The sequence below is a fragment of the Bos grunniens genome, chromosome 21 (genome assembly GCF_055505025.1).
Source record: "Bos grunniens cultivar Pamir isolate PY7600 chromosome 21, Bosgru_T2T1.0, whole genome shotgun sequence".
In the NCBI taxonomy this organism is placed as follows: Eukaryota; Metazoa; Chordata; class Mammalia; order Artiodactyla; family Bovidae; genus Bos; species Bos grunniens.
Window position 1 is genome coordinate 3,898,888 of NC_141185.1, and position 26,575 is coordinate 3,925,462.

Here is a 26,575-nt window from a genome sequence, read left to right on the forward strand (position 1 = left end):
GTAAACAAGGCATAAATAGGAGATTTGTGGCTTAAAGCGATGTTCTGAAGTTTGATTTTGCAGATCAATAAAATTTCACAAGGAATCTTAAAGACTGACATTGGCTTACCAGTGTAACTGACAAATAGGAACACTCTTAAAAAAATCATAAAAGACATTTTAATACCAAAATAGGACAATCTTAGCATAAAGGATAGGCCTGTAAATTGAATTAATTTAGCCGTGTGAAAACTCCACACTACATCACCTTTACCTCTGCCTGGACAGGCAAAAAGCCTTGTCACAGAGCAGCACAGGCATTTGGAAATGACTATTTCCAGGCCGTCACTGTCAATACATCTGAATCTAGATAAACTAAGGAGGGTGCTCCTGGCCGAGAACTTGACCTTCCAAGAAAGGATAACTTAGGGAACGGAATGGATTGCACCCTGTAGCAATCTGTTTGACGGCCAAGACCGACAAGGTCTAAACCTGCCTCAAGTCTCGAGAGGAAAGGGCGGCAGCCTCGAGGTCAGGCAGCCCCACCTTGCCTGGCGGGTGGGCGCCAGCCTGGGGTCTGCAGAGGTGATTCAGAAGCTGATGGTCAAAGAAACAACCGTCACAAACACAAAAGCTCCACCGGGCAGGTTTCCTGCAACTCGGCCTTTCAAACTGGGGCATGTGATCTGAGCGTGGGGGGCGGGGATGTGTGCACAAGACCGCAGGATAAACACGGCACACTTCCTGGAGTATCCGTCTTAAAAAGCAGTTGAAATTATGTCAGACATCTTTATATTAAACTATGATAATTATACAGAGAACACAAAATTCAAACAGCTTTCTGAGACAAAACCCAAGACTTCAAACATTTTGGGGGTTCTTACTAGAGCAGAACGGACTCATTGGCAAAGAGCCTGATGCTGGGAAAGACTGAAGGGGAGGAGAAGGGGACGACAGAGGATGAGATAGTTGGATGGCATCAAGGACTCTATGGACATGAGTTTGAGCGAACTCCGGGAGTTGGTGATGCACAGGGAGGCCTGGCTTGCTGCAGTCCATGGGGTTGCAAAGTCGGACACGACTGAGCGACTGAACTGAACTGAACTAGACCAGAACAGGACATGGCCCCAGACTCCCAACAAGAGCAGATTTCTGCCCCAATCAGAGGAGCTTCCAGGCAGAGTGCGGAGTGCACTGTCCTGATCTAACCAATGCTCGCCCTGACAAGACTAGTGAGAGAGGCCAGAGGAGCTGACAAACTGGCCCTAAATACTACATGGAAATGCAAGGAACCCTGAATACAAAACAGTTTGGAAAAAGAAGAACAGAGCTGGAGGACTTCCATTTCCTGATTTTAAAACTTCCAGTAGAGCTACAGGAATCAAGACTCTGGTACAGACATATAGACCAATGGGACAGAAGAGAGTCCAGAAATAAATCCTCACACTCACGGTCCACTGATTTTCCACAAGCGTGCCAAGTCCATTCAGTGGGGAAAGAACAGCCTTTCAATAAATGGCGCTGGGAAAACTGGAGAGCCACATGCCGGAGAATGAAGGTGGACCCTTACCTAACACCACACACAAAAATTAACTCAAAGTGGGTCAAAGACCAAGTGAAAGAACTGAGGTGGTACAACTTTTCAAGGAAAACACTGGAGCAAATCTCTGGATTAGGCAATGATTTCTTAAAAATGACACCAAAAACCAAAAGCAACAAGAGACACATTAGATGAACTGGATTGCATCCAAATTAAAAACTCTTCTGCTACAAACGATAACATCAAGAAAGTGAAAAGGGAGCCCAGAGACTGGGGAAAAGTGTTTGCAAAGCGTGTCCATACTAAGGGATCGTGATCACAGGCACCACCGCGGATTGCTCCCGGGAGGCTGCCCACACCTCACCCACCCAGTCAGCTCCTCTTGCCCATGACCCTTTCCTCCCTCTGCCAGGTCACCATGCTCCCCTCAGTTTTCTGCAGAGGGCTCCCCTCTTGTGCCACCAGAAAGCCTAAAGCCATTCGGCCTCATCTTCTCCAATTTCCTTCTTAAATTCCCCCTCCAGCCCTGAAAATTTCTGAAAACCCTCTCTGCTGAAGACGATGCTGCGATTTGGGTTTCCAGCAGATCTGGTTTTGACAGCCTTACCACCCACATGCAAGAAAGGAAGAGGGCTGACCGCACCATGATGACACCTGAAATACAGCAAAACTGGTTCATGCGACGAAGTGAAATGCAACGGGGAAAGGTCAGTTCAACCAGAACCGTATAGTCTGAGTGAGGCCCTGGTTAGGAAGTGGAGGTGACTGAGAGCCTTCCTGCATCCTGGGCTCTGCAGTGAGGTCGTGGGCCAACGGGCCGGGCCAGGGCTGGCTAAGCGAACCTCTGGTCACGTCTCAAATCCAAGTCCGTGACAGTGGCCTTTCCACCCCATGTTCTAACTAGTTAGCTAGGAGCACAGGAACACGGCAAGATGAGTAACCACACATGGCCTCCACTTTACTGCTTTGTCTCCCTTTTAGTTTTTGAATAGGAATCTGTTTACAGCATACACACACAGTGATAACCCAGGTATTTCCCTACCAAAGGTATCAGCTTCTCGCCTGTCTCTGAGGTTCACTGTGGGAGGAACCGGGGCCCTCCCTTCCTGTGTGACAACCATGGTCTGCAGCTCAGTCTTCTCACTCCTAGCTCCCTGATGGTCTCCACTTCTGGTCCACAAAGAGATGCTGCTTACTTGACAAAAACCCTTTTCTAGCGCTTCTCTCACCACACCCGTCGTAACACACTCCCCGATGTGCTGAACGAGTCACCCCTGGCCCCGCCAGCGCCTGGGACCACCAGTGAGCTTATCCAGGATGACTTCGGTGAGGCCTCCCCGCCCCTGCCCCACCCGGCCAGACCACTCTCTCCTCCCCGGTGCCAACCCGGTGCCAACCTGAAGGTTCCCAGACGTGCACCTTCAGCGCCCAGCACAGCACCGACCAGCAGGATGGTGATTTATAAATATTTGTTCAGGGAAGGAGACAAAGCTTTAGGGGGCCAGAAGGCAGAAGGTCACAACTAAATTTTGTTCTCTATATTCCATCAAGTTTTCCCTCCCATCAAAACAAACCTGGTGGACTAAAAATCCGGGGTCTGAATTTTAACCTTATCTGGCACAATGAAGGCCAGAGTGCTGCTATACTACCAGTGCTGAATTCAACAAGAACACGTGCACAGAGCTCTCGGAGCAAAGAATGAGGAAGGAAACATCTCAGAGCTTTATGAAAATCAGGAACATGAGTTCACTGGCTGTTAAAAAACTATTTTTAAAATGTAAACATCCTCCCAATTGTATACATCATCCAAAAGCAGCTGTCCTTCCTACTATTTCCCTTGGACAAATGCTTATACTGAAACAGCCAGTTTTCAGATAAAGAACGTCTCTCCTCCTTATCGCCCGAAAGCTCCAAATTCTATTACAACAGAACAACATATCTTACTTTGTTCTAAGTTCTAAGATCACTCATGAGGAATCTTTACCAGTAGTAAGTTTATGTCAGCATCGAAATCCTCTGTTAGCTATGGTGAAAACAAAGCTTTGACGTAAGTCTCTTGGGACGTGCAAGGCCCTCGGACCAAGTGGAAAGCAGTCCCGGAGACTGTGTTTCAACAGGAGCTTCCAGGTTATGCTAAGGGCAAGTGGGTGCGCTTTAAGGCTCCACTCAGTTAATTTCATCTGTACCCACAAACCCCCAAGGCACGGCCCTTACCTTCAAGACCCAGAATCTGCATCTCTTGCTTTTCTAGATGACACCATAAGATCAACTAACCTGGTTCCAGCTGCACGGCACTCTGCACCCCTGTGAGAAACAGAGCAGAAAGCACCGCGCTGCTAGACGTCTGTGATAAAGGGGCTGAGAGCGGCGGTGTGCACATCAGAGGGGTGTGGGCCCCGAGTCGTGACTCGGAAAACCCAGGAGCTCATCCTTCTGACCTCGGGCAAGGCCGGGAACCTCTCTGCTTTGGCTTCCACAGCTGTAAAAGAGGGACTAATAAAACCTGTTTGCTGCCTCGCAGGAGAGAGGGGATGGTTAATGAGTACCTGCAAGGTGCTCTGAAGATGAAAAAGGTTCCTGGGCGCTAATGACAAACAACCGCAGCCTCCATCGGCCTCTGGGTATCGATAGCACGGGAGGACGAACTGCCCTGAGTAAGCTGGCCCTCCCAGTTTCTCTCTAGGCCATACAATTTCGAAAACCCTGCAAGAAATGGGTGATGGCAGTGCTTGGTGTACCAGACAGGACGCAGGGCCACGCACTGGGATGGCTGATGCCCGAGCTGCATCAGCCCTTGCGCGGCCCTGCCTCGGTTCTGCACACTCCTAACCCGTCTAAATATTTACCTGGCGTGTCTGAGTTACTATGGATGTCACAGTCAAGGTGAGTAACTGGCTGATAAGTCCCTGTTTCCTGGCAGAGAACACATTACTGAATATGTTTCTTAAACGCCCCTTTATATTTTTAACATGATGTAGTGTTAAAATTATAATCCCAGTTTGGCTTACATTTCACTTCAGGGCTCTCCTCCTTTTTTAAAACAGAAGAAAGGCTCAAATAAGCAGATGATCAAGGCAATATACTAAACAACAAGGCTAGAGACCGAGCTAAGTTGGTGTTTGGCTTTAGAGACACATGTGAGCACATATATATGTGTGTATACTCCCCAAAGGTGTTTTCCCAATCCAGGCATATGGGACAGTCTATGTTTGTTTAATTGGGTACTCACAATTGCAACGCATATCAAATTAAGTGCAAAACTTCAAGATCAATATTTGAAATTTTATATTTAATTGGTGCACAAAACTTAGAAGTGAAAAATCCAAAATTCATATCCACCGACACTGTATTATTTGAATAAGTCAACCCAAGGAAAGTTACATGCCTTAGAAAAGGTCAGTTTCAAGATCTGACGGCCTCATCTGAAGAATAAATGAGACAAAATAAGAAAGGAGAGTGCTTAATGGGAAGAAGCAGGCAGAGAGGAAGAAGATAAGCAAAAAGACTTCAGGACTTTGCAAGTTTAACTTTGGCTTAAAGTGTAAACTTAAGTTAACCTTTGTTTAAGACGAATAATGCTTCTTCAATAAAATGTCATTTGTGACTTTATTGCAAAGAGATAATGTTTTTAAATTTATTAAAGTCATTAAAAAAAACAAAACAAAACCAAAAAACCAGTCACTCAAGTTTTCTACCAGCGTAGCATTTCTCTTAAGGATAAAAGGAGCAATCTGCTTATTCTCATCACGTGCTTCTGTCCTCAGGGACAGGAGGCTAGAATTTGAATCTCAGCTCTTTTCTTTCAATTCCCTTGAAAAACAAGTAATTTAATCAAATGCATTTAAAAATATAGCACATTCACAGACTCAGGAAGGTCTGGAGACAGCCAAGGACCCCGGTAACCCCATAAGACACACTGTTAGGCCTTAGCCTTGAATCCGACAGCTCGACTGCGGCATGACTGGATCTAATTTAAGAAGGGGGTCTAACTGACAAGACCCCAGTGTCTTCAACATCTAGGAAAATATTCTAAAAAGCAGGCAAAGGAGGGTCACTGGTGGTATCTCAGGTAAGATGACTCCTGGGGACCAGGCCTCAAGCACAGAGAAGGGGCCACATTTCCAGCACGGAGGTGTGGGAGAAGCCAGCCCGGCTCCAGTCCGACGGGCCTCACCACTCACTGCCTGGGCAGGTCTGCCCGCGGACGCTCCCTCTGGACCTCTGCACAATGAGCACGGAGCCTCGGTGCCACCTGGCTGTGTGCTGCGAGCGCCCGAGATCGTCCCTGGGACGGCCTGGGCACGAGCCAGACGCTCCACTCGCTGCAGCCTCCCGCCAGACGCCCACCTTGTCCCAGAGGGGTTTAAACCCAACCCGCAGAAAAGTGTGGGACCGCACTTAAAGAGTTTATGCGGTGTATGTATATACAGCACGATTCAGGGTACTATAATGTTACACTTAGCTAAGAGCATCAGGAACTAGTTCACAAAGCTATCAACACGTTAAAACCTTGTCAAAGGTTTAGTTTTCCAAAACTACTATCATGCTAGCTTTTTTGTCTTAAGAGATAAAAAAAAACAAAACAAAACAGGGAATTCCCTGGTGGTCCAGAGGTTACGACTGGGCACTTTCACTGCCAAGGGCCTGGGTTCAATCCCTGGTCGGAGAATCCACAAGCTGCGAGGCGCCGGGAAAAAAAAAATCCACAAAAAAACAGAAAACAAAAAATATTATATACTTCCAGTCAGTAGATAAATCCACGTTTACATTACTTGGTGTGAATACACACACACACACACACACACACACACACACACACACGTGTAAAATGATACACAGCAAACTCCAAACAATTTGCTCTGAGATGCCAGGGAAGGTAGGAGACTCATTTTGGGGATAAGGCTAGGGATAATTTTAGTTGGCAATATTCACATACGGATTTTTAAAAAAGATCAGAAAAAGATAAAAGGGAGCCAATTAATGCCAAAAGAGAGGGCCCAGTCCTGGGGTGACTCCACTACCCACATGCTGGGCACAGTTACTGGCTCCCACTGTGGCCCGGGAGACCTATATACACTATTAGCTGATTAGTTAATCTGGAAAGTTTTTTTTTTCTTTTTGAGAGAGGAGGAGAGAAAAATACAGAGACTTAGTAAAAACAGGGTCCAGCAAGTCCAGCTCATGCTACAGAGCTGTCTTGGGCCAAGGGTTTTCACTTGTTTTTGGTGTCAGAATCAGGTCCTCTAAAAACAGTCTGGAGGACCCTGAAGAGCATGGATCACATGGATTCTACTTACTGATACCAGATTAGAGAGGGTTTAAAACACGTACTGACTGATTCACTTAAGGTAACAGGCTCATTGCATGTTAGCTGAAATATCATGAGAATACCTGTATTAAAAAATAGCAAGAAAAATGATACTGTTTTATATTTTTGCTTATCTCTTTATAAAGTCTGACCTAATAGAAGACAGGTAGACCTGCATTTCTGCGTCTATACTGTTCTCTGATATGGTACTTTGGTTGAAGTATACAAAAAGCAGCCCAGTCTTCACCACATGTTTAGCTGGAAAAGGGAGGTATTTCAATGACTTTAAAAAAAACTGTGGTTATTCTTCTTTGAGTCTATGCTAATGTTCAACAAGCGGTAGTTTCTGAAAGCTTAGCTGCAACATGGAATCTGAAACCATACTGACGATGTCTCAGTGACATCAAAGCCCGTGGTGTGTCCTGCACTCTGAACGTCTCTCCTGCCCACGAATGTCTGCAGCCTCTCTGAATGTGTTGGTGTGCAGTCATGCAGCTTTTCTGTCGTTCAGATCAAGAAGCCCCGTTTGTTAGTATCATCAGAAGTCGTCAGCGCTGGGAGCTGTCAAGCTCACACTGGCAGTTCCCCAAAATTCAAACTTTTGCTTACAAGCTTGAATTTTATCCTGGGCACTAAGTGTGCCACTGCTGTCCCCTGAGCTTACAGGCCTCCTTCATTCCTTTTTGAGAATGGGCTTCTCTGGTGGTTCAACTGGTAAAGAATCCGCCTGCAATGTGGGAGACCTGGGTTTGATCCCTGGGTTGGGAAGATCCCCTGGAGGAGGGAAAGGCTACTCACTTCAGTATTCTGACCTGGAGAATTCCATGGACTGTATAGTCCATGGGGTCACAAAGAGTTGGACACGACTCAGCGACTTTCACTTTCACTTCACTTTCAAGAAAACATATGTCACATACTCGGGTCTTACTAACCCCATTTGTCTGTCTCTTGTTCTTTCAAGTAAAAATAATGTTCCTGAAAAAAGTGGCCAGTTCAGCTTGCAACTCACACAGCTGCGCAGGGTTCTTGGAGACCATCGCAGCACTGCAGCACGCCCGCGGGCTTCATGTGAACTGTGTCATCCACAGAACGTTATTAAAAGGCGTGTGAGCAAAGGCTGAGATCTAATAAAACTAACCATTTCATCCTTCATCAAGGATCGACTTGGGTCAGACTCGGGCAACATGGTGGGGTGCGTGGTGGTCTTCAGCTGGACACCACGGCCTGCTCCGCGAAAGGAGCTATTTTACCCATCACTGCCTTTGCACCATCAGGGCAAACGGCCACACAGGCGAAAAAAAGGCTGTTGTATTCTTGAGAAAGGGCTTCCCTGGTGGCTCAGATGGTAAAAGAATCTGCCTGCAATTCTGGAGACCACTGTGACCTTGCAGCTCCCTTGGAAGTATCTCAGGGACTCCAGGGGCCCAGTGACCACTGCTTTATGCCAACACTGAGGACACCCGCAGAGCTGTGAATACAGTGTTATCATATGCCAGCCCTGGAGAAGCCTGGCCTACTACCAGGAGAGAAGAACAACTTCTGGTTGTATATACGCCAAAATGGTCTACAAACATACACCGTTCCTCCCCTGGTCCCCGGCTCTTCTTCCTCCTTGAAGTTACCAAGCATGAAGGACCAGCAATTTAGGAAAACTGGGCTTGTTCCTTAGGAAACATTACTATGCTCATAACTTTATAAGTTGAACTACCACAATTAGAACACATTGCTAGTGAATAATGCAACAAGCAGACAAAAATTCAAATGAAGTTCACACGCATCAAAGACAGAGCAGAGACTGAAAAGGTTAATCAAACAGGTGTTAACAACTCAAGTTCTATTAGAAATACTACAATATTAAACCTTGAAACAGTAAGGTATAAGGTTATAGTTTGGATCTCAGTTGGTTCAAATACTATCTTTTTTTGGGGGGTGTATGGCACGTGGATTGGCCAAAAAGTTCTTTGGTTTTTTTCCCATAAGATGCTTCTTGTAGCACTTAGTTGTCTTTTACTACATTCAAAACAATTTTGTTAAATTGTATTGTGACAGGTGTCATATCAGCATGAGTTAAAAAAAACGAACACCAAACTGGATTGTGTAGCCATTTGTAGTAGCCATTGAAGATGGAAGAAAAAAAGCAACACTTTCAGCATATTATGCTTTATTATTTCAAGAAAGGTAAAAACGCAACTGAAATGCAAAAAAAAAGACTTGTGCAGTGTATGGAGAAGGTGCTGTGACTGATGGAATATGTCAAAGTGGTTTGTGAAGTTTCGTGCTGGACGTTTCTCGCTGGACAATGCTCCTCGGTCGGGCAGACCAGTTGAAGTTGATAGTGATCAACTCGAGAAATTAACTGAGAACAATCAGCGTTATACGCCACAGGAGATAACTGACATACTCAAAATATCCAAATCAAACACTGAAAATCATTTGCACCAGCTTGGTTATGTTAATCGCTTTGATGTTTGGGTTCCACGTAAGTGAAGCAGGGGTGGGGGGGAACCTTGACCATATTTCCTCGTGTGACTCTGCTTAAACGTCACAAAAAATGTTCTGTTTTTAAAACAAATTGTGACGGTGATGAAAAGTGGATGCTGTATAATAATGCGGAATGGAAGAGATCGCAGGGCAAGCGAAGTGAGCCACCATGAACCACCCAAAGGTACCAGTCTTCATCCAAAGAAAGTGATACTGTGTACAGAGTGGAATTGGGAGGGAGTCCTCTAGCATGAGCTCCTTCTGGAAAACCAAATGATGGATTCCAACATGTATCGCTCCCAACGAGACCAACTGAAAGCAGCACTCGACATGAAAAGTGTCTGGAATTAGCCAACAGAAAACGCATCCTCACCTTCCACGAGGATAATGCAACAAGACTACACGTGGCTTTGATGATCAGGCGACAATCGTTACAGCTTGGCTGCAGCTCTGATTCATCAGCCGTGCCAACCAGACCTTGCACCTTTGGATGTTCTATTTATTTCAACCTTTACAAAATTCTCTTAATGGGAAAACTTTCAATTCCCTGAAAGACTGTTAAAATGCACCTGGAACAGTTCTTTGCTCAAAAAGATAAACAGTTTTGGGAAGATGGAACTATGAAGTTGCCTGAAAAATGGCAGAAGGCAGTGGAACAAAATGGGTTGTTCAATAAAGTTTTTGGTAAAAATGAAAGGTTTATTTTTTAACCTTAAAATTGAAGGAACTTTCTAGCCAACCCAATAGTTCCAACCAGGGACTGAATCTGCGTCCCATGCATCTGAAGTGCCGGAGCCTTAACCATGGGACCTTTAGGGAAGTCCCATCAAATACTATCCTAATTTAAAAATCCCCACACAAAAAAGGAATTCAGGAATTCTAACAAAATGGGATTTGACCATATGACAGTAAACTTTTGGAAGTCAAATTACTAACGCATCAGAAAGCAACATCTGCATTTAAAAACAACGAACTATCATCCTATTTGGGATTAATCACAGATAAAATCTCTAACTTCTTAAAGAAGAATTCCTTATAAATCTTATGCTAAACTGGCTTTCTTCAAAAGAGTTAAAAATGAGGTGAGGAGAGGACTGTATTAAATGCTGATTTCCTGTTGCAGGCTGGACCCCTGAGAGCAAGAAGTCTGAATGGGGGTCATCAGTACACACCGAACGGAGCGGCTGATGATCATCTGAGGGTCGCCTGATGAGGCAATTTCTGTATGCGATCTACAAGCAGAACACAGCGCACACTCCAGGGTCATCAGTGACACCGACTTCCTCCAGGTGGTGAAACGACAAGCAAATTGCAGGAAGAGAGGCTTGGTAAACGGGGGAGGGAGAGAGAGCAGATAGAGACAGGGACACAGATACAGACAACACAGTGGCAGAAAAATAAGACAAGCTGTGGTTAAGGCGCTGGGCTCTAAATTACCACCGTGACCTAGAAAAGAGAGGACAACCGCGGCAACCATGAACACGGCCCATGGGCTCACAGCACTCTGGGCACCGTGTGAAGAGTTTCACACGTATTCACTCACTTAACCAACCCTCATAAAATCCAGAGAGGTAGATCCTTTGACAACCCCCCATTTCTTTCCCATTTCTGGCAGGGAAATGAGTGAGCTTGCCTGAAATGGCTCAGCTAACCCACGGTGGGGACCCCTGTGACTTCTGAACCCCGCCTTTAACCACTGAGCACCCCGCCTGTCAAGTTCAGAGGGAACTTTGCTTTTACCTGAGAGTGTGCTTTAAACTGTTACATTTTAAAAGACCAATAAAAATGCCAATAAACATTAAAAAAAAAAAAAAAAGGTACACCCCGCAAAACACTGTTCGGTAAGATGGTGTGGCTGTCAGGGAACCCACCCGAGAGGTGCCGGGCTACAGGGTCTCAGCCCCAGCCCATCCGAGATGACCACGCCCCTGCCTTATCATTTCACCACGGGCCACTCATTTGTTAGCAAGGGAGTAAAAGCAAAAACAGAAGAAAGGTCCAAGCTTGAATATGAAAGACCACTGCTCACTGCTTAGGAAATAATTTCTAAGTAATGTCCTTTGCACATTTTTTTCTAAAGCAGAACACTTTAAAGACATTTCAAACATTATGAAGAAGTTTACACCTACATGGAAGGTGAATACTTGTATTCCTTGTATATACTTGTATACCCACATGCCCACTTCCCTAGATTCAACAACTGGGGATATGAGCATATTTTGCTTTACAGTTATTTTTCTCTTTGCTGTTTGAAGTAAGGTGCAGAGACCGTGGTACTTCACCATTTAAATACTTCCATCTGCAATTCCTAAGGACGAGGAAAGTTCCTACAAATCAGAATCCCTTTGAAACTAATGGTAATTCCATAGAAAATTCCATATCGCTCTACTCAGCTTTCCACAACAGCCACACGAATGTCTTCTGCAGGTTTGATTTTGTTTTGTTTTTAGAACAAACATCTGATACAGAGTCATTCACTATGTTCGACTGTTACATCTCTTGCGTTTATTCTTTTCAACTTGAAGGGTTTTTGATTTATGAATAATTCAAGGGCCTAAAACAAAACCAGCTTTTTCTGGCTGTTGCAGTTTGTCCTTGCGCACGTGAGCCAATGTCTCTCCAAGATGAATAAGCAAGACTTTTCCTTAAGTACATTAGTGAGAGAAACTAGCCCAGGCTTGGGAGTTCTCCGCATCCTTGATGGGCCTTTTCCATCTGACAGGGAAGAAGAGGTGCGGCGGGCCTTGTCTGGAAGCAGACGGCGGGGGAGATGGGGCAGGGGTCTGCATGCCCCTGCCTGCACTGGCCCGCGCCCCAGCCTCTGGTCTGGGATGTTCTGTGTGGCCAGGACCCGAGCTGATGGAAGGCTGCTTTGTCCTATCTGATCACTTGGAAATCCAGAGCCCCCCAAAGATTGCTCTAGCTGGGTCTCCAGAAAAGGCCAAAAGGAAATATCAGAAGATGATACACGTGGCTGTTTCCTCTGGGAGAACCACCAGCAGTGGCCTGGGGACGTGGAGCTGGTGGAGGGGCAGGACCGTGGACTTGGGACTCACAGGCTGGTGACCTTGGGGAAGAGTGTCAAGGACGTCCCAGCCACCTCCCAGGCAGCAGGGCTGGGCGGAACAAGTCAGTGTTCACAAAAGCTCGTCACATCTGGCAGATCATTGGCCCAGGGGAGAACCGCCCTGTGGGGCTACCTGGCTTATGGAAATGGGGTGTGCTGCACCCCAAATGGCTGTGCCTGGGAGGACTCGGACCATTCCTAGATGCAAAGCACCCTTTGCCTGACTACTAACCATATCTCCTTATTCGTCTACATAATTAGCATCTTTTAATGAAAAAAATATGATCAGTTCAGAGAAGACTAATTAACAAAAGGTGTGCGGGCTTTACATAAACACACACCACCCCCCAGAGAGCTCTCTGTTACTCTGGTTACGTTCCTTGTTCCTCACTGGCAGGAATGATGAGAGAGAAACAGCTTTATGTAGAGGCTCACTCCAGGTAGCTTTCAAGGTATACTTCTAAAAAGTCGCTTCACAGGGAGGGACAGCTACATAGGAAACACCCTGCGTCTAGTTCTATTTGGAGAGACAGAGTCACTAGTGAGGTCTTTTGAGGGTGGCTTTCACTTTCTGTAGTCGATGACCCGATTTCCTTCCTAATTCTGGGGGGTGAGGACAGCACGGGGCAGCCGCCCTCACGACGTTTACTGGCTTCAGCCACGCAGGAGCACCCCACACCTGGGAGCCGTGTGCACGTGCGCAGCGGGGCTCAGCAGCACGGGCTAAGTCATCAGGTGGGCTGAGGCAGAAAGGAAGCCCTGGGCCTCAGCCTCCACACCGCCCCTGGGTCAAGTTTCTATTGGAAAGGTAAACACCTTTCCTTGAATCGGTGACTCAGGAATACTTGTGAGAAGACAAACTTTTCCTACAATCAGACTTCCGTTCCCCAAGAAAAAGTGGTTTTACACAAAAAGAACAATTTGCTCCCCAGCTCCCCACCAGGCCTCGGTGACCCATCAGTCTTTCGGAGACTGGACTCGCCGACCGACTCTCAGATCAGAGCACGTAATGGCTTTCCTGAGGCTGGAATAAAAGCCAGCTGGATCCGGATGGACAGCAGATCTTCCTTTCTGACCATCATCATCTTTTTTGGCACAGCTATTCTTGCCTTAAACCTTGCTCTGGAAGTGGCAGACATCTTACTATGCTAAAACCGGCAATTAAAATTCAAGGAAAAGTCTTGACCAGTGGTGGGGTTGGGGGCTGGGGGTAGGGGAGGCAAACTATGTCCCATGGGCCAAATCTGGCCAGCCCCCTGTTTTTGTAAATAAAGCTTTATTGGTCATTCCTATCTGGGGGCTGCTTTCAGGGCAAAAAACACTGACTTTTCCTGAAAGAGTCTGTCGATCCCAGTCTAGAACTGTGGTGTTCAATACAACAGCCACTAGACATGGGTCTATTTGAATGTCAAATAGCCAAAACGAAATAAAATTAACCATTCCACCTCTCAGCTGCACTAGCCACATTTTGAGGGCTCTGCAGTCACCTGTGACTGAGGGCACCGCGGTAGCCAGCACAGAGGACATTCCCGCCACCACAGACAGGTCTCCTGGTCGGCCCCGGGAGGACAGGATTTAAGTCATCAAGCTAAATTTACAGCCACCAAGTTCCAGGTGACGCCGCTCCTTCTCCAGGCAGAAAAATTTAGGCTAAGTTTCAACAACACGTTCCTGTCACACTTCTTAGGACACGCTAATTCACTATACTGACCACAAACTCTAGGCTACGTAATAGGAGATGAGTGTCAAGCCCACTGGGGCTACTAACCAATTCAGGAACTGCATTGTTTATGGACTGTAAGCTCTGAAAGCTGGGCCGCGGTGCTTGCTTCATACTACTAATTAGGAACCTGCTTGGCACGAGGTGATAGGGACTCAAGTATTTGCAAAATGAATGAAGAAATGAATCCTAGGCCCCAAAACTGTCATCCATCAGAGGCCAGTGAAAAAGATGGATATTGATAAAATGTTGGGGGAAAACACTGCTCTTTCCACAATCCTGTGGCAAAAGGTTCTATGAACAGCCAAACTTTCTATTTTAAAATGAATTAAAGAAAAATTCCATACAAAACAAAACTGCCTGGGTTGGGATTCTGGCCCTACCACTTACAGGCTGTGTGCCGCGGGCTGTTCTTTTCCCTCTGTGGGGACGACCCCTCTTCTCTAAACACATGGGGGAGTGGAGTCGGAGGTGAGCCCCAGGGCTGCCGGCCCGCTTCCGGCACCAGGAGGCATCAGGCCCCGCTCGCTTCCCCACACCCGCCCAGACTCAGCTCCCGTGCGCCTTCTGCCCCGGGGCCCCTGTGTAGGTCCCTCCACTAAACCATCGAGTCCTCTGGGGAAGCACCCTCAGCACTGGACACATAGAGGAGAGGCGAAGTGGAGATGAAATTGATCAAGACTCTAAAAGCCAATAAAGTAAAAATAAATTTTGCTAAACCACTCATGAATATGCTTGCCCTCAAAACTTGTGAGTAAATTAAGCATTTTTCAAGTTTTAACTAGTTCACTGTTTGAACCAGAAGTTAAGCTTTACTACCGGTTATTCCTTCTTAAAAACTCAAGTCTCTTGTAGGTTAGTACACTTCACTACTTTTCCCCCTCACAATTAGAGAACAACAAACAATTCAACCAACAGCAAAAAAAAACAAAAACAAAAACAAAACCCAGATTGGTCACAGTAGTCTTAGAATTTAAAAAAAAAAAAAAATCAATGTGGTATAAGATATAAAATCAAATATTCCAGTTTGGAATAAATTCATAGCTCAAATAAAAAAAGTACATTAAACTCAAACTAAAAAAAAATCTGTTATTTATTAGAAGATACCTTAAAAGTTTAAACATTTCATGTGCAATAAAATTTTCCTATTGCTAACTCAATCAGTCCCTGTTTAAGAACTTAAATGGAAACACAATCATTTTGTTTTAGCCTGTTAAAACACCTGCGTGCTAACTGTGGTCCACATTTGCTCTTTCCTGGCTGCACCGCAAAACCAAGTGACCTACAGTTGGTCACTGTGGACCTTAATTGCCGCCAGCTTCATTACAGAGGGTTTGCAGAGAAAAGGCAACCCCTATCTTATTCCAGCAGACTGGGTATTCATGTAATTTCATCTTCCTTCCCTGGGTCCACCCTAGGATCTGAAAAATCTCGCCTGGCATTTTAGTCATCCAGACGATTAGTCACCTGGAGATCTTGCCCCCACCCTTCCTTAGCACGGGTCCTGACAGTTCTGTTCTGTTAGGACAGAGCTGGGATATTATATACATTTTAAAGTGATTTGATGAAGCTTAACTATCATTTTCTATTTCACCCAATTACGAACAAAAAATGTGTATAAGAAACATTTTTAAATGCTTAAGAAAAAGTACACAATTATCCTGATACCTATGTTTTAATATAATTATCAATTTACTGTGGTAATTGTGTTTTTAAGCTAAGTTCTGTATAAATTTTAAGCTAAATTCTGAATTCAAATTTTGTATAAATTACAACTGGCAAACTGTATTAAAAGTGATCTATACACACATTGAAAACTTGCTGCCACTTACAATTTTTAAGGCAAATGTCAATACAGAGCCTATTTAAATGCAAAGTGTCTCCTACTATCCCACAAAAAGGCTAAAAGCTCAGAAATTATGACCCACAATGGATTTCAGTATTTCAAAGCACAAGTGTATTTCTCTTTTAGGCTCCATGGCAAGGACGAAAACGATCCTTTTAAAAAGGGGAGTTCTTTTCTGGTTGTTCCCGCATACTTTCTGGCTGCAGTTCATCTTTAATTCAGGGGAAACCTTCGGGGTGTTAATCGAGCGACACATCTGTAACAGAAACTCTGCGCACGGACAACTTGGCCAGGCGTGCCGCCCGCCTCTCCTTCCTACCCCCACCCAACGCCTTCCCCGGGCAGTGACTTCACATCCTTTGACATCAGCACGGCTCTGAAAGGGGGATGGGAGAACGAGCAGAAAGCAGAAAAACCAGCTTTGAACTATGCATGCAAGGCCTCTCTCAAGACTCAAATTCTGTAAGTAGTTCGTAAAATGCCAAACTGCAGCGACACACCCAGCCTCCTCCAGTTAGGTCTGCCGCAAAACGGGGTGAATTCTGCTAGAAAGGACTTCCTGCTTTTCTTATCTGAAGCACAATGGCCATTTATTAACTAACCACAGAAGGTTCCGTTTCAGTGAAACACACAATAACTTACCTCGAATATGGAGAAGGGCCACGGGCTGGAAAGGCCCATTGGAGCTGGCCGCATCCACCACCATCCTGCTGCCCGCTTTATTACATGTCAACATCTAGACTTCAGCGGGGAAGGCAATGTACTCCTTAAGGCAAGAAACCAGCCTCCATTTTAGTTTAAAAAAAAAAGACAAACTGAAGCTCTCTGCAGCTGGAGGGAACTGGCTGCTTCGTGATGTCAGCAGGCACGGGGCTTGCTGATTGGCCAGAAGCTGCAACTTAAAATGACACTAAAAAACTGCAAATGGAAAGAGCGTTCTGTTTGGCTGTCAGTGTGTGTGAAAAGCCTGGACATTTTTTGGCTTTCTCAGTCTTTATTTCTCACTAACTTTTAGGCAAAGATCCCATCTCTCAAGGGGCAGGACTGCGGCCGCAAGTCCAGCCAGACTATAAACAAATGATTCGGAGAGAGCTACCAAAAAGAAAAAAAAAAAAAAAAGTATGCATATATGTCTACGTGAACTTTAAATTTCACATTTATCTGGTACCCCAAATTCACTGGTACCTTATACCCCCCTGGCCACCTCCTGTTTTCTAATTACTTTAATGTCTGTATCATATTTAGCACTTGGGCAACCTATTTTTTTTAATGCAAATGGCTATTTAAATATTACACAATCCCAATTCATTAGTTTAGACTTTTGTTCTATCACCCTTTCCTACTACCAAGTTATGAACTAATAATCCTCAAACAGTGTTTTTTTTTTCCTCAGGGTCTAATTTTTTTAATTGGAAAAATTCAGTTTAAAAATGACATGGAAAATGAAAGTTTTAAATGCAACAGCTAGAAAGTGCTATAAATTAAAGGTATTTATACCACCTGGCTGTGAAAATTAAAGTCATAAAATAAAATGTAAGTGTTTATTTTTATACCTTAAAAGGGTCAACATACCACTTTATTTCTCATTTTGTTTACATTAGAATTTTTTAATTAAAAAAGATATTTCCCTTCTTTTTATGGGGCTAGTGTTAAAAGCTGTTATTCAGATCTTAGTCTCCTATCTTCAAAAAAGGTTAATGTAAAAAGCTGCTCCAAGAAAGGACATCATTTCTGAATCAGAGCATCCTGGGGAGGGGTGTATGTGTGTGCTGGTGAGATGATTCCCTACAATAAGGTTACTACTAGCTTCAAATGAAAGTGAATGCGCTATGAGAAGTCTCTGTGCCGGGCAAAACTGAAAAACCCCTCACCCCACACACACACAACCACGCCTGTCCCAGCCACGCCCTCTCGCTTTGTAATTCTCACACAACTCCCGCCATCCCTACTCCCCCAATTTGTGAACAAGAACCAAAAAACCCTTTGGATTCTAAACGTCATTCACAACAGTTAGAAATGGGCTAGGATTTGCAGTTACACCTGTGGGCTGGCATGCACCCCATTTCAACCAGCAAATGAACTGCGGTCATTCGGGGTGCTTATTAGGTGCCCCCACACTAAGTAAGAAGGTAGTATTTTACTGTGTGGATCAATAGCCATTAAAAAATACTCAAATAAAAGCACACCAAATCCTACCCTGGCCCCTCGTCCACAGAGCTGAAGGACGCTGCTGGATCCCAAAGCTGGGCCATGAATTCACTTACAACAAGCAACGGGGAATGGGTGTCATGTGAGCGGGCTCTCCCCACCTGAGCCCACCTGCGGCCCACCTGCCCGGCTCCTCTGCTCTCTGAACAGCCGGTGCTCTGAGGCAGGTACTGTGAATGTAGATCCTGGCTGCTGACGCCCTGAGTCCATCAGATTCGTGAGGATAGCTCTCCGAGGACTCACTGTCACCTCACACTCAGATGAACTCAGACTCAAGTGCAGCCAGGATTGAGGCTTGCAGGGGGCTTCCTCAGGGGTCAGAAAGCAGATGCTTAATGCAGATCCGTACCCTCAAGAGACAGTGATTTGTTCTCAAACAGTTTAATATTTCATATGAGATGAGAAGGGGAAATGTGCCTATCCTAACTAAGACCGTGCTGATGAGTGGAATGCAGAAATAACAGGGAAAGACTCCTAGAATCTTTATATAAAATATACAGATTAAAGTCAAAGAAAAAGGGAAGACACTTCTTGATGTATTTTTCCTAATGATCTCGGATCAAAAGATCTCAACTTTATTAGCGATTTTCCCCCATGCTCTTTTGAAGCCTTATGCATATGAAGTAGCTCTTTAAAGAACTTGAAGTCTGTGATCTGAAAATCACTGGTGAAATAAGAGTCTAAAATATAAATAAGCAAACAAACATAAATAATATGGAGAAAGAAAAAAAAAGACGAACAAAAAAAGATTAGGTATGTTTCTGGACTGGAAGCACACACATGATAAATAAGCTGATGTTAACATTTCCCCAAACTGATTTATAGTTTTAAAGCAATTTCATTCAAAATCCAGAGGAGGCGTCTTATGTTTCTGGGTAATTCTAAAGTTCACTTGGAAAAATAAAAAGCATGAAGCATGAGAACACTACTCACGAGAAAAGCAGGTCCTTCCAACTATAAAGTTTATGAACTGAGGATAGTATGATGTAGACTGGAGACAGGTCTTGGGACAGAAAGCAACAGCCCCTGACACAGCGAGTGTAGTTACACAAGTGTAACGTCTGGATAAAGAAGGACGCTCGGAACCATGGCAAGGTGAAGACTGCCCAGGTAACTAACGGTTACATGTGGGCAAAAATCTAAGCCTTCACCTCACACAAAATAAAATAGATGGGTCAAAGAAAAAATGCAGTTAAAAAAAATCAAATCAGCCCCACCCCCAAATCCCCACAGTGCTGAGAAGAAAAGGGAAGTGACTATCGATTCTGAAGCTAGAAAAGGATAATTAAAAGACACTGGACAATGCTTAGGGCATATTCCTCACATTAAAATATTTACAAGATTTCTATACGTTCCCTCCAAAAATCAAAAGGAAATATAAATGCTATAATTACAAGAAGTTAATAATATACTGTAATTTACTCAAAAAAATTGGGCAAGCTCTGGGAGACAGTGAGGGACAGAGAGGCCTGATGTGCTGCACTCCATGGAGTCACAGAGAGTCAGACGAGACTTAGCGATTAAACAACAACAATAATTAGAAAAAAACTAAGACCTCAGAGTTCAAATGATCCAGTTTGCAAAAGAACTAGAACTGATCAGTTGTTGCTGTTCAGTTGCTCAGTTGTGTCCAACTCCTTGGGACCCCATGGACTGCAGCACACCAGGCTTCCCTGTCCTTCACCGCCTCCCAGCGCTTGCTCAGACTCATGTCCGTTGAATCGGTGATGCCATCTAACCATCTCGTCTTTGTGTGAAAAAAGTATTCATCTGTCAAATCAGCAATAATTTTAAAAATTATAATTAATACTGGTAAAGGCATGTTGTAACCTTGACAACAAATCTATAAATTGTTCTGATCCTTTTGGAAAATAAGGATTGGCAATAAAATGTGGCAATATGTAAAGATTCTTTAAGTAATTTAACTTCTGGGAGTCTATTCCAGAAATGTAGGTAGCCATGAGTGAGCATCACGTTTTAGAAAAACAGTTATTTAAAAATTTGTGCTAAAGTACTTCTCAGGTGGTGCCAGTGTAAAGAACCTGCCTGCAATGCAAGAGGTGTAATGAGATACGGGTTTGATCTTGGGTTGGGAAGATCCCCTGGAGGAGGGCACAGCAGCCCACTCCAGTATTCTTCCCCAGAGAATTCCATGGACAGAGAAGCCTGGCGGGCTACAGTCCTTAGGGCCACAAAGAATGGGACCCGACTGAAGCGCAGCATGCACACGCATGACATGAAGTTTACCGTCTTTCCCATTTCAGAGTGTAACGCTCTAAGTGGCATAAGCACACTCATAGTGTTGTGCTAGCACCACCACCATCCACCCCCAGAACTTGCTTCATCTTGCAGGACAGGAGATCTGTCCCTATTAAGCACTTCCACCCCAGCCCCTTCCCCTCGGCCCCTGCACGTTCGGTCTCTATGACTATGACGACTCTGGGTTCCTGATATGTGGGATCATGCAGCTTTTGTCCTTTGGTGACTGGATTATTTCACTCAGTGCAATGTCCTTAAGGTTCTGCTGTGTTGCATCATGTGCCAGAATTTCTCCCCTTTTTAAGACTGGACAATACTCTACTGCAGGGATATACCACATTTTGTTCTATTGATCCCTTGATAGACACAGGCTGTGTCTGCCTTTTGGCCGTTGTGAATAATGCTGCTATAATATGAATATACAAATGTCTAAGTCTCTGCTTTCAAATTTTTGGGTATATTCTCCAAAGCAAAAATTACAGTAATTCTATTTTCAGCTTTTTGAGGAACTGCCATGCTGTTCTCCACACTGCTGTTGTTGCTCAGTCATGTCCGACTCTGTGCGACCCCATGGACTGGGGCACGCCAGGCTTCCCTGTCCATCATCATCTCCCGGAGCTTGCTTGAACTCATGTCCATTGAGTCAGTGATGGCATCCACCCATCTCATCCTCTGTCACCCACTTCTCCTGCTGCCCTCAATCCTTCCCAGCATCAGGGTCTTTTCCAGTGAGTCAGCTCTGCACATCAGGGGGCCAAAGTGGCAGCATCATTCTACATCCCCACCAGCAGTGCACAAGGGTTCCAATTTCTCCACATCCTTACCCACACTGGCTAGTTTCTGTTTTTCTGACAGCAGCCATCCTAGCGGGTGTTAAGTGGTATCTCACTGGTTTTGATGTGCATTCCTAACGATGAGAAATATTAATCATGTTTTCATGTGCTTAATGACTATTTCTGTATCTCCTTTGGAGAAATGTCTACTCAAGTTCTTTGCACATTTTTAGATTGGGTTGTTTTCTTGTTGTTGAGTTGCAAGAGTTCTTTAAAGTTTTGGATATTAATCCCTCATCAGACAGATGATTTTCAAATCCTTCTTCCCGTTTCACGGGTTGCCTTTTCATTTTGCTGCTTGTGTCCTTTGCTGCACCGTTTTAAATTCTGATGTAGTCCAGTTTATCTACTTTTGCTTTCCTTGCCTGTGCTTTCGTGTTGCGTCTGAGATATCACTGGTAAGTCTAATGACAGACTTTCCTCTATGTTTTCCTCTAAGGCAGTGTTAGGTCTTTGATCCACTCTGTTAAATTTTTAGGTTCGGTATAAAATAAAGGTCCAGTTTCATTCTTTTGCATGTGGCTATCCACTTTTTTCCAGCACCACTGTTGAAAAGACTGTCCTTTTCCCAGAGTGGTGGCCTCCTAGAAAACCATGTGGCCATACACGTGGCAGTTTACTTCTTGATCTCTTACACTCTTGGCGTCTATGTCTTGGTTTTTATATATATATATATATTTATTTATTTATTTGGTTGTGCTGGGTGTTAACTGCAGCATGTGACCTCTTCGTTGGGGCATGTGGGCTCTAGCTCCCTGGCCAGGGACTGAACCCGGACGCCCTGCATTGGGAACACAGAGCGCTAACCACTGGACCACCAAGGAGGTCAGTGCCACACTGATTTGACTACTGTAACTTTGCAGTAAGCTTTGGAATCAGGAAATTTAAGACTTCCAGTTTTGTTCTTCTTTTTCAATGTTGTTGTGGTTATCCTGGGTCCCTGGAGACTCCATGTGAATTTTAGAATGCATTTTTTTCTATGTTTGGGAAAAAACATTGTTAGGATTTTGATTGAGACTGCAGTGGATCTGTGGATCTCTTGGGGAGTGCTGAGGTTTTAACAATACTAACTTTTCCAACCCATGAACACACGTCTTTTCCATTTACTGGGGTCTTCTTTAATGCTTTCAGCAGACAAGTCTTTCACCTCCTATGTTAATTCAAAGTATTTTATTCATTTTGAGAGCATCACATTTTAAATTTAAGATTCTAAAATACTAGAAAATACCTTAACGTCAAAGGGATTATCCCACACAGTGAAATTTTTTACACATTTATCAAAAGTACTTATGGATTTGTAAAGTAAAAATAAGTGAGCAAAGCAGTATATAATTTTTCAGAAATAGTATGAACATAAAAAGAAACATTCTCAAAATATCAATGGTAATTACCGTGGAGTGTTATGGCTATGTGTAGGTTTTCTTTCTGAAATATCTCTACATTGTTCAGTATTGCTAAAATAAGCACACAATACTTTCATGAAAATTAACTAAAGACATATAGAGTTTTTTAAAAAAAATTTTAATTAGCTGATATTCTTACTGTCACCTTATTTATATTTTGGCCGTGCCACGTGCCATGTGGGATCTTAGTTCCCCAACCGGGAATCGAGCCTGCACCCCCGGCACTGACCGCACAGAGTCGTAACCACTGGGCCCCCAGGGAAGTCCCAGGACACACAGACGAAGTGACAGCAGGAAGACTCCTTTAGTGAACGCTGCCCCCTCAGGCACAGGCTAGGAACGGAGAAGGGGAAATATGATGCAAAAGATTCCCTGTGCTGCATGAATGAGACGAGTGTGTAAAAACACACGAACACAAGAGGGGCCTAAATGAGGCGTGATGAACGGAACCACACACACGAGGGCCTGACTCCTCGTCTCAAGGAGCCGGTTACGGGCTACTCAAATCCTGACTGCACGCTTGCATGGAATCCACGGGCTCATCTAGGCCTCCGAGGCCCAGTCAGCCTCCAGAGCCCTCTCCTCTCGATGAAACAGGGACTCAGCCAGCGCCTGTGCCCAGGGAGAGGCCGCCCTCACCCTCCATAACCCCAGGCTGCTCCTTCTTTCCTCACCTGTCGGGGGGGGCGTGTCTGTGATCCCCCCACCTCCTCGGCTTTGTGGAGGCACCGATGCCACTGATGTTGGGGGGGCGCCCAGGAGGATGAAGCCGCCCCCGAGGCGGGATCCACCCGCACGTGCTCAGCCATCCCGGGGAAGGGGCAGTGAGCACTGAAGCACCTGAAGAGCAGGGTCTCGGCCCTGGGGCTCAGTGTGAGGGCAGAGACGCCGACGGCATCCCTGTCTGGACTAGCCCCCTCCGGGAAGCCTTCCTCTCCCCGTCCTGGGCCACTGGCTGTCTTCCGGCAGCCCCAGGACCACACCGAGCACACTCACTGCACGAAGGCACGAGTCAAGCAGTGACGCCAGATTCTGACCCTGCCAAACTTGTCCCCGTAGTGCAGAGTTAAGAGGGGTATGCCACTGACCACCTGGAGCGGGACAGGTCCCCCTCCTGAGTGCAGAGCCCCTGCCCAGCGCCCCCCATCCTGTCGGTGCCCAGCCCCCACGCCCCCCACGGTGCCCTCCAGCCTGGCTTCTGGACGCTCCCATGACAGCTTTTCCTGCCCTGCGGAGGGCTTGAGCTGACTTCGAGGAAAGCACCTTTCTGGGCTCAGTGCAGAGCTCCTTGCAGAACCGCCAAGTGGGCAGACAGACTATAGCTCTCAGCGCATCTGTCCGGCATGGAGACAGACGCGAGCATCATACTGCACAAGGATGGGAGGTTTAAACAGGAGTTCCTCTTTATTCTTGGCTTCCTTCGTCACTTTACATGGGTCTTTATTTACAAACAAGCTGTCTGTAGTTACGTCCCATTTGGAGGTAGCATTCCCGACTAAAACGTTCATATTTTCATTTCTAAATTCAGCCAAAGGTTTTAATTTTCATCTCCCCAGGCAAATTTTATAGGCAAATTAAGTACGCTCATATTTTAATGAAGAAGCTTTACAGTTTCTTTTATTAAAGGAAGGCTGTGCTCTGAGCCGACACTTAACTGGAAATGACACGGGCACGGGCGATGTATGTTTTGTTGGGTAGGAAATCTAACCCCAAAAAATTTGGCTTCACTTACAGTTTAAAATAGCCTTTTTCCTTAGGCAGATCAAAGATATCTAGCATTCAGCTGTGTTCAAAGGTTGCCAGGGCACTTCTGCTTGCCAACAGCAAGGTCAAAGGGACGCTCACTAGCTGCCCTGTTGATCTGAACGAGTCCTGCGAGTGGTTTAAAGGGTGGACAAGCTTATCTCAGGAAAGGCCAGCGGGGGTGCGTGGGGTGGACGAAGCAAAGAATCTGCCCGGAGTGCGCTGCTGGAGACCTCTGCTTCTTTGTGCTTTCCCTGCAGCGGGGCTGGAAACCCTTTAAAGCCAAAGAAGTCGTCACACCCCTTCCGTGTTCTGAGAAGGTAGGAAACCCACGCACGGTACAGAGCCAAGGTGACACGCCAAGTGCTTCCAGGTCAACTGTTAGCAGGAAACCTCGGTTCATGAGGAAGAGCCCGCGTGCAGGGAGCGCTGAGCCCGGGACGGGGTCCAGCCCCACAACAGTTCCCAGAAAACTGGAGGATGCGGGGAGGCCCCAGGCCCAGAGCGCTTTTTGCTCCTTCAGCAAACCTGTGTCTCAGGGATTCATGGCAGGTACTAGACTGGGCACAAAGCAGACACACAAACCGCCTCTGCCCTCAGTGACACTTCAGACAGAACAGCGTGTGGCATGTTCTGCAACCAAAGTGTCCATCATGATGAACAGATAAATGGTGCTCCATCCACAAAATTGACATCTCTGACTCAATAGACACGAGTCTCAGCAAGCTCTGGGAGATGGTGAAGGACAGGGGAGCCTGGCATGCTGCAGTTCAGGGGTTGCAAAGAGTCGGACACGACTCAGTGACTGAAGAACAACAATCCACACAATGGAGTGCTGTTCAGCCTCGAAATTCAGGAATAAAATGCTGTATGATTCCACTTACATGAGGTCCCTAGAGGAGTCACAATCACAGAGACAGAAAGGAGAACGGTGGGTACTAGTGCCAGAGGCTTTCCAGGCGGTGCTAGTGGTAAAGACCCTGCTGCCAATGCACAAGACATGAGAGACGTGAGTTCGATCCCGGGGTTGGGAAGATCCCCTGGAGGACAGCATGGCAACCCACTCCAGTATTCTGGCCTGGAGAATCCCGTGGACAGAGAAGCCTGGCGGGCTGCAGTCCATAGAGTCACAAAGAGTAGGATACAACTGAGCGACTTAGCCTGCAGGCAGGGGCTCGGGGAGGGGAAAGTGAAAGTCGCTCAGTCGTATCTGACTCTTTGAGACCCCATGGACTATAAAGTCTGTGGAATTCTCCAGGCCAGGACACTGGAGTGGGTAGAGGGAGGTAGTAACAGGCCCAGAGTCATTGCGGGAGGAAGAAGAGACAGTGGCAATGGGCACACTGTACGGATGCCACTGAACTGGACACTTACAGATGGTTAAACGGTAAATGTTATGCTGTGTATGTTTTACCACAATTTAAGAGAAAAGATAAGGCAGGACTCAGCTAGGGTGGCTCAGGAAACAGTGGGAGACAGAGCCCGTAGGGCACGGGGCTGCCCCTGGAGAAGGCAGAGCACAGGGGAAACCCAGGCCTGGAGGGTCCGGGCAGAGGGTGAGAACACGCAAGGAGTGTGTGTGTGTTGCGTGTGTGTGCGTGTGCGCTCGCACGCGCGCGCATGCATGCCTAAGATGCTGGGAGAAACCCAGGTGAGGTCTACAGAAGGCCTGAGCTAAACATTAAATGCGGGATTACAGCTGCCAGTTGTCACCGATTCCCTGAGTTCTGCCGAGAAGGGGCTCACCGGGGATGACAGGCAGAGGCTGAAACTGACCCTGGGGTGAGAGCCACACCTGTGGCCGGAGGAGAGTGGGCAGGAGGGCGCCCCAGCAGCCAGGCCGTGCTCAGGGCTGGGCTCAGGCTGACGGGAGACGGCCCGGGGCGCCTCTGTGACAGACAGGGGCGGGGCCCGAGCGGGACGGGGCCGCAGACGCCGAGGGTCTGGTCTGTAGCCTCCCTGAGAGCCGGGGCCACCTCTGCTCCTCGTCACTGTCCTGGCCGCCTCCCCGTGCTCCGACAACCCTGGTGGTCAGCAAACATTTGCTGTGAACTGGCGCCTGGCTCGCCGAGCTGTTTCCTCCCCTTATTGTGGGCATCAGGAGAAGATACAGCACCAAACACGTGGCAGAAACAAGACGGATGAAAGCTGAGTTTCTGAACCAGGAGAATTCAGAGACTAAGAGAAA

General features: G+C 46.0%; 1 protein-coding gene and 1 long non-coding RNA gene across 37 annotated transcripts in view; one reads left to right on the forward strand and one right to left on the reverse strand.

Moving 5' to 3' along the window:
- Positions 1–26,575, reverse strand: part of PPP2R5C (protein phosphatase 2 regulatory subunit B'gamma) — a 140,430-nt gene that overhangs the window by 80,577 nt on the left and 33,278 nt on the right. For 8 of the 36 annotated variants that reach the window (XM_086362919.1, XM_086362914.1, XM_086362918.1 and 5 more), the window contains exon 1: positions 16,584–16,753. The exons of 26 other annotated variants lie outside the window; for them this stretch is intronic. In XM_086362919.1, coding sequence (XP_086219045.1) covers positions 16,584–16,677 — 94 coding nt within the window. In that variant the 5' untranslated portion in view covers positions 16,678–16,753. Of the gene's footprint in view, positions 1–3,793; positions 3,819–16,583; positions 16,754–26,575 lie in introns of those variants that run through there. 2 more of the 36 variants (XM_086362911.1, XM_086362926.1) reach the window with 1 other exon arrangement.
- On the forward strand, positions 16,286–25,267 carry LOC147348936 (uncharacterized). The gene is made up of 2 exons (XR_015149411.1): positions 16,286–16,403; positions 24,648–25,267. It is a non-coding gene; the product is annotated as an uncharacterized LOC147348936 (long non-coding RNA).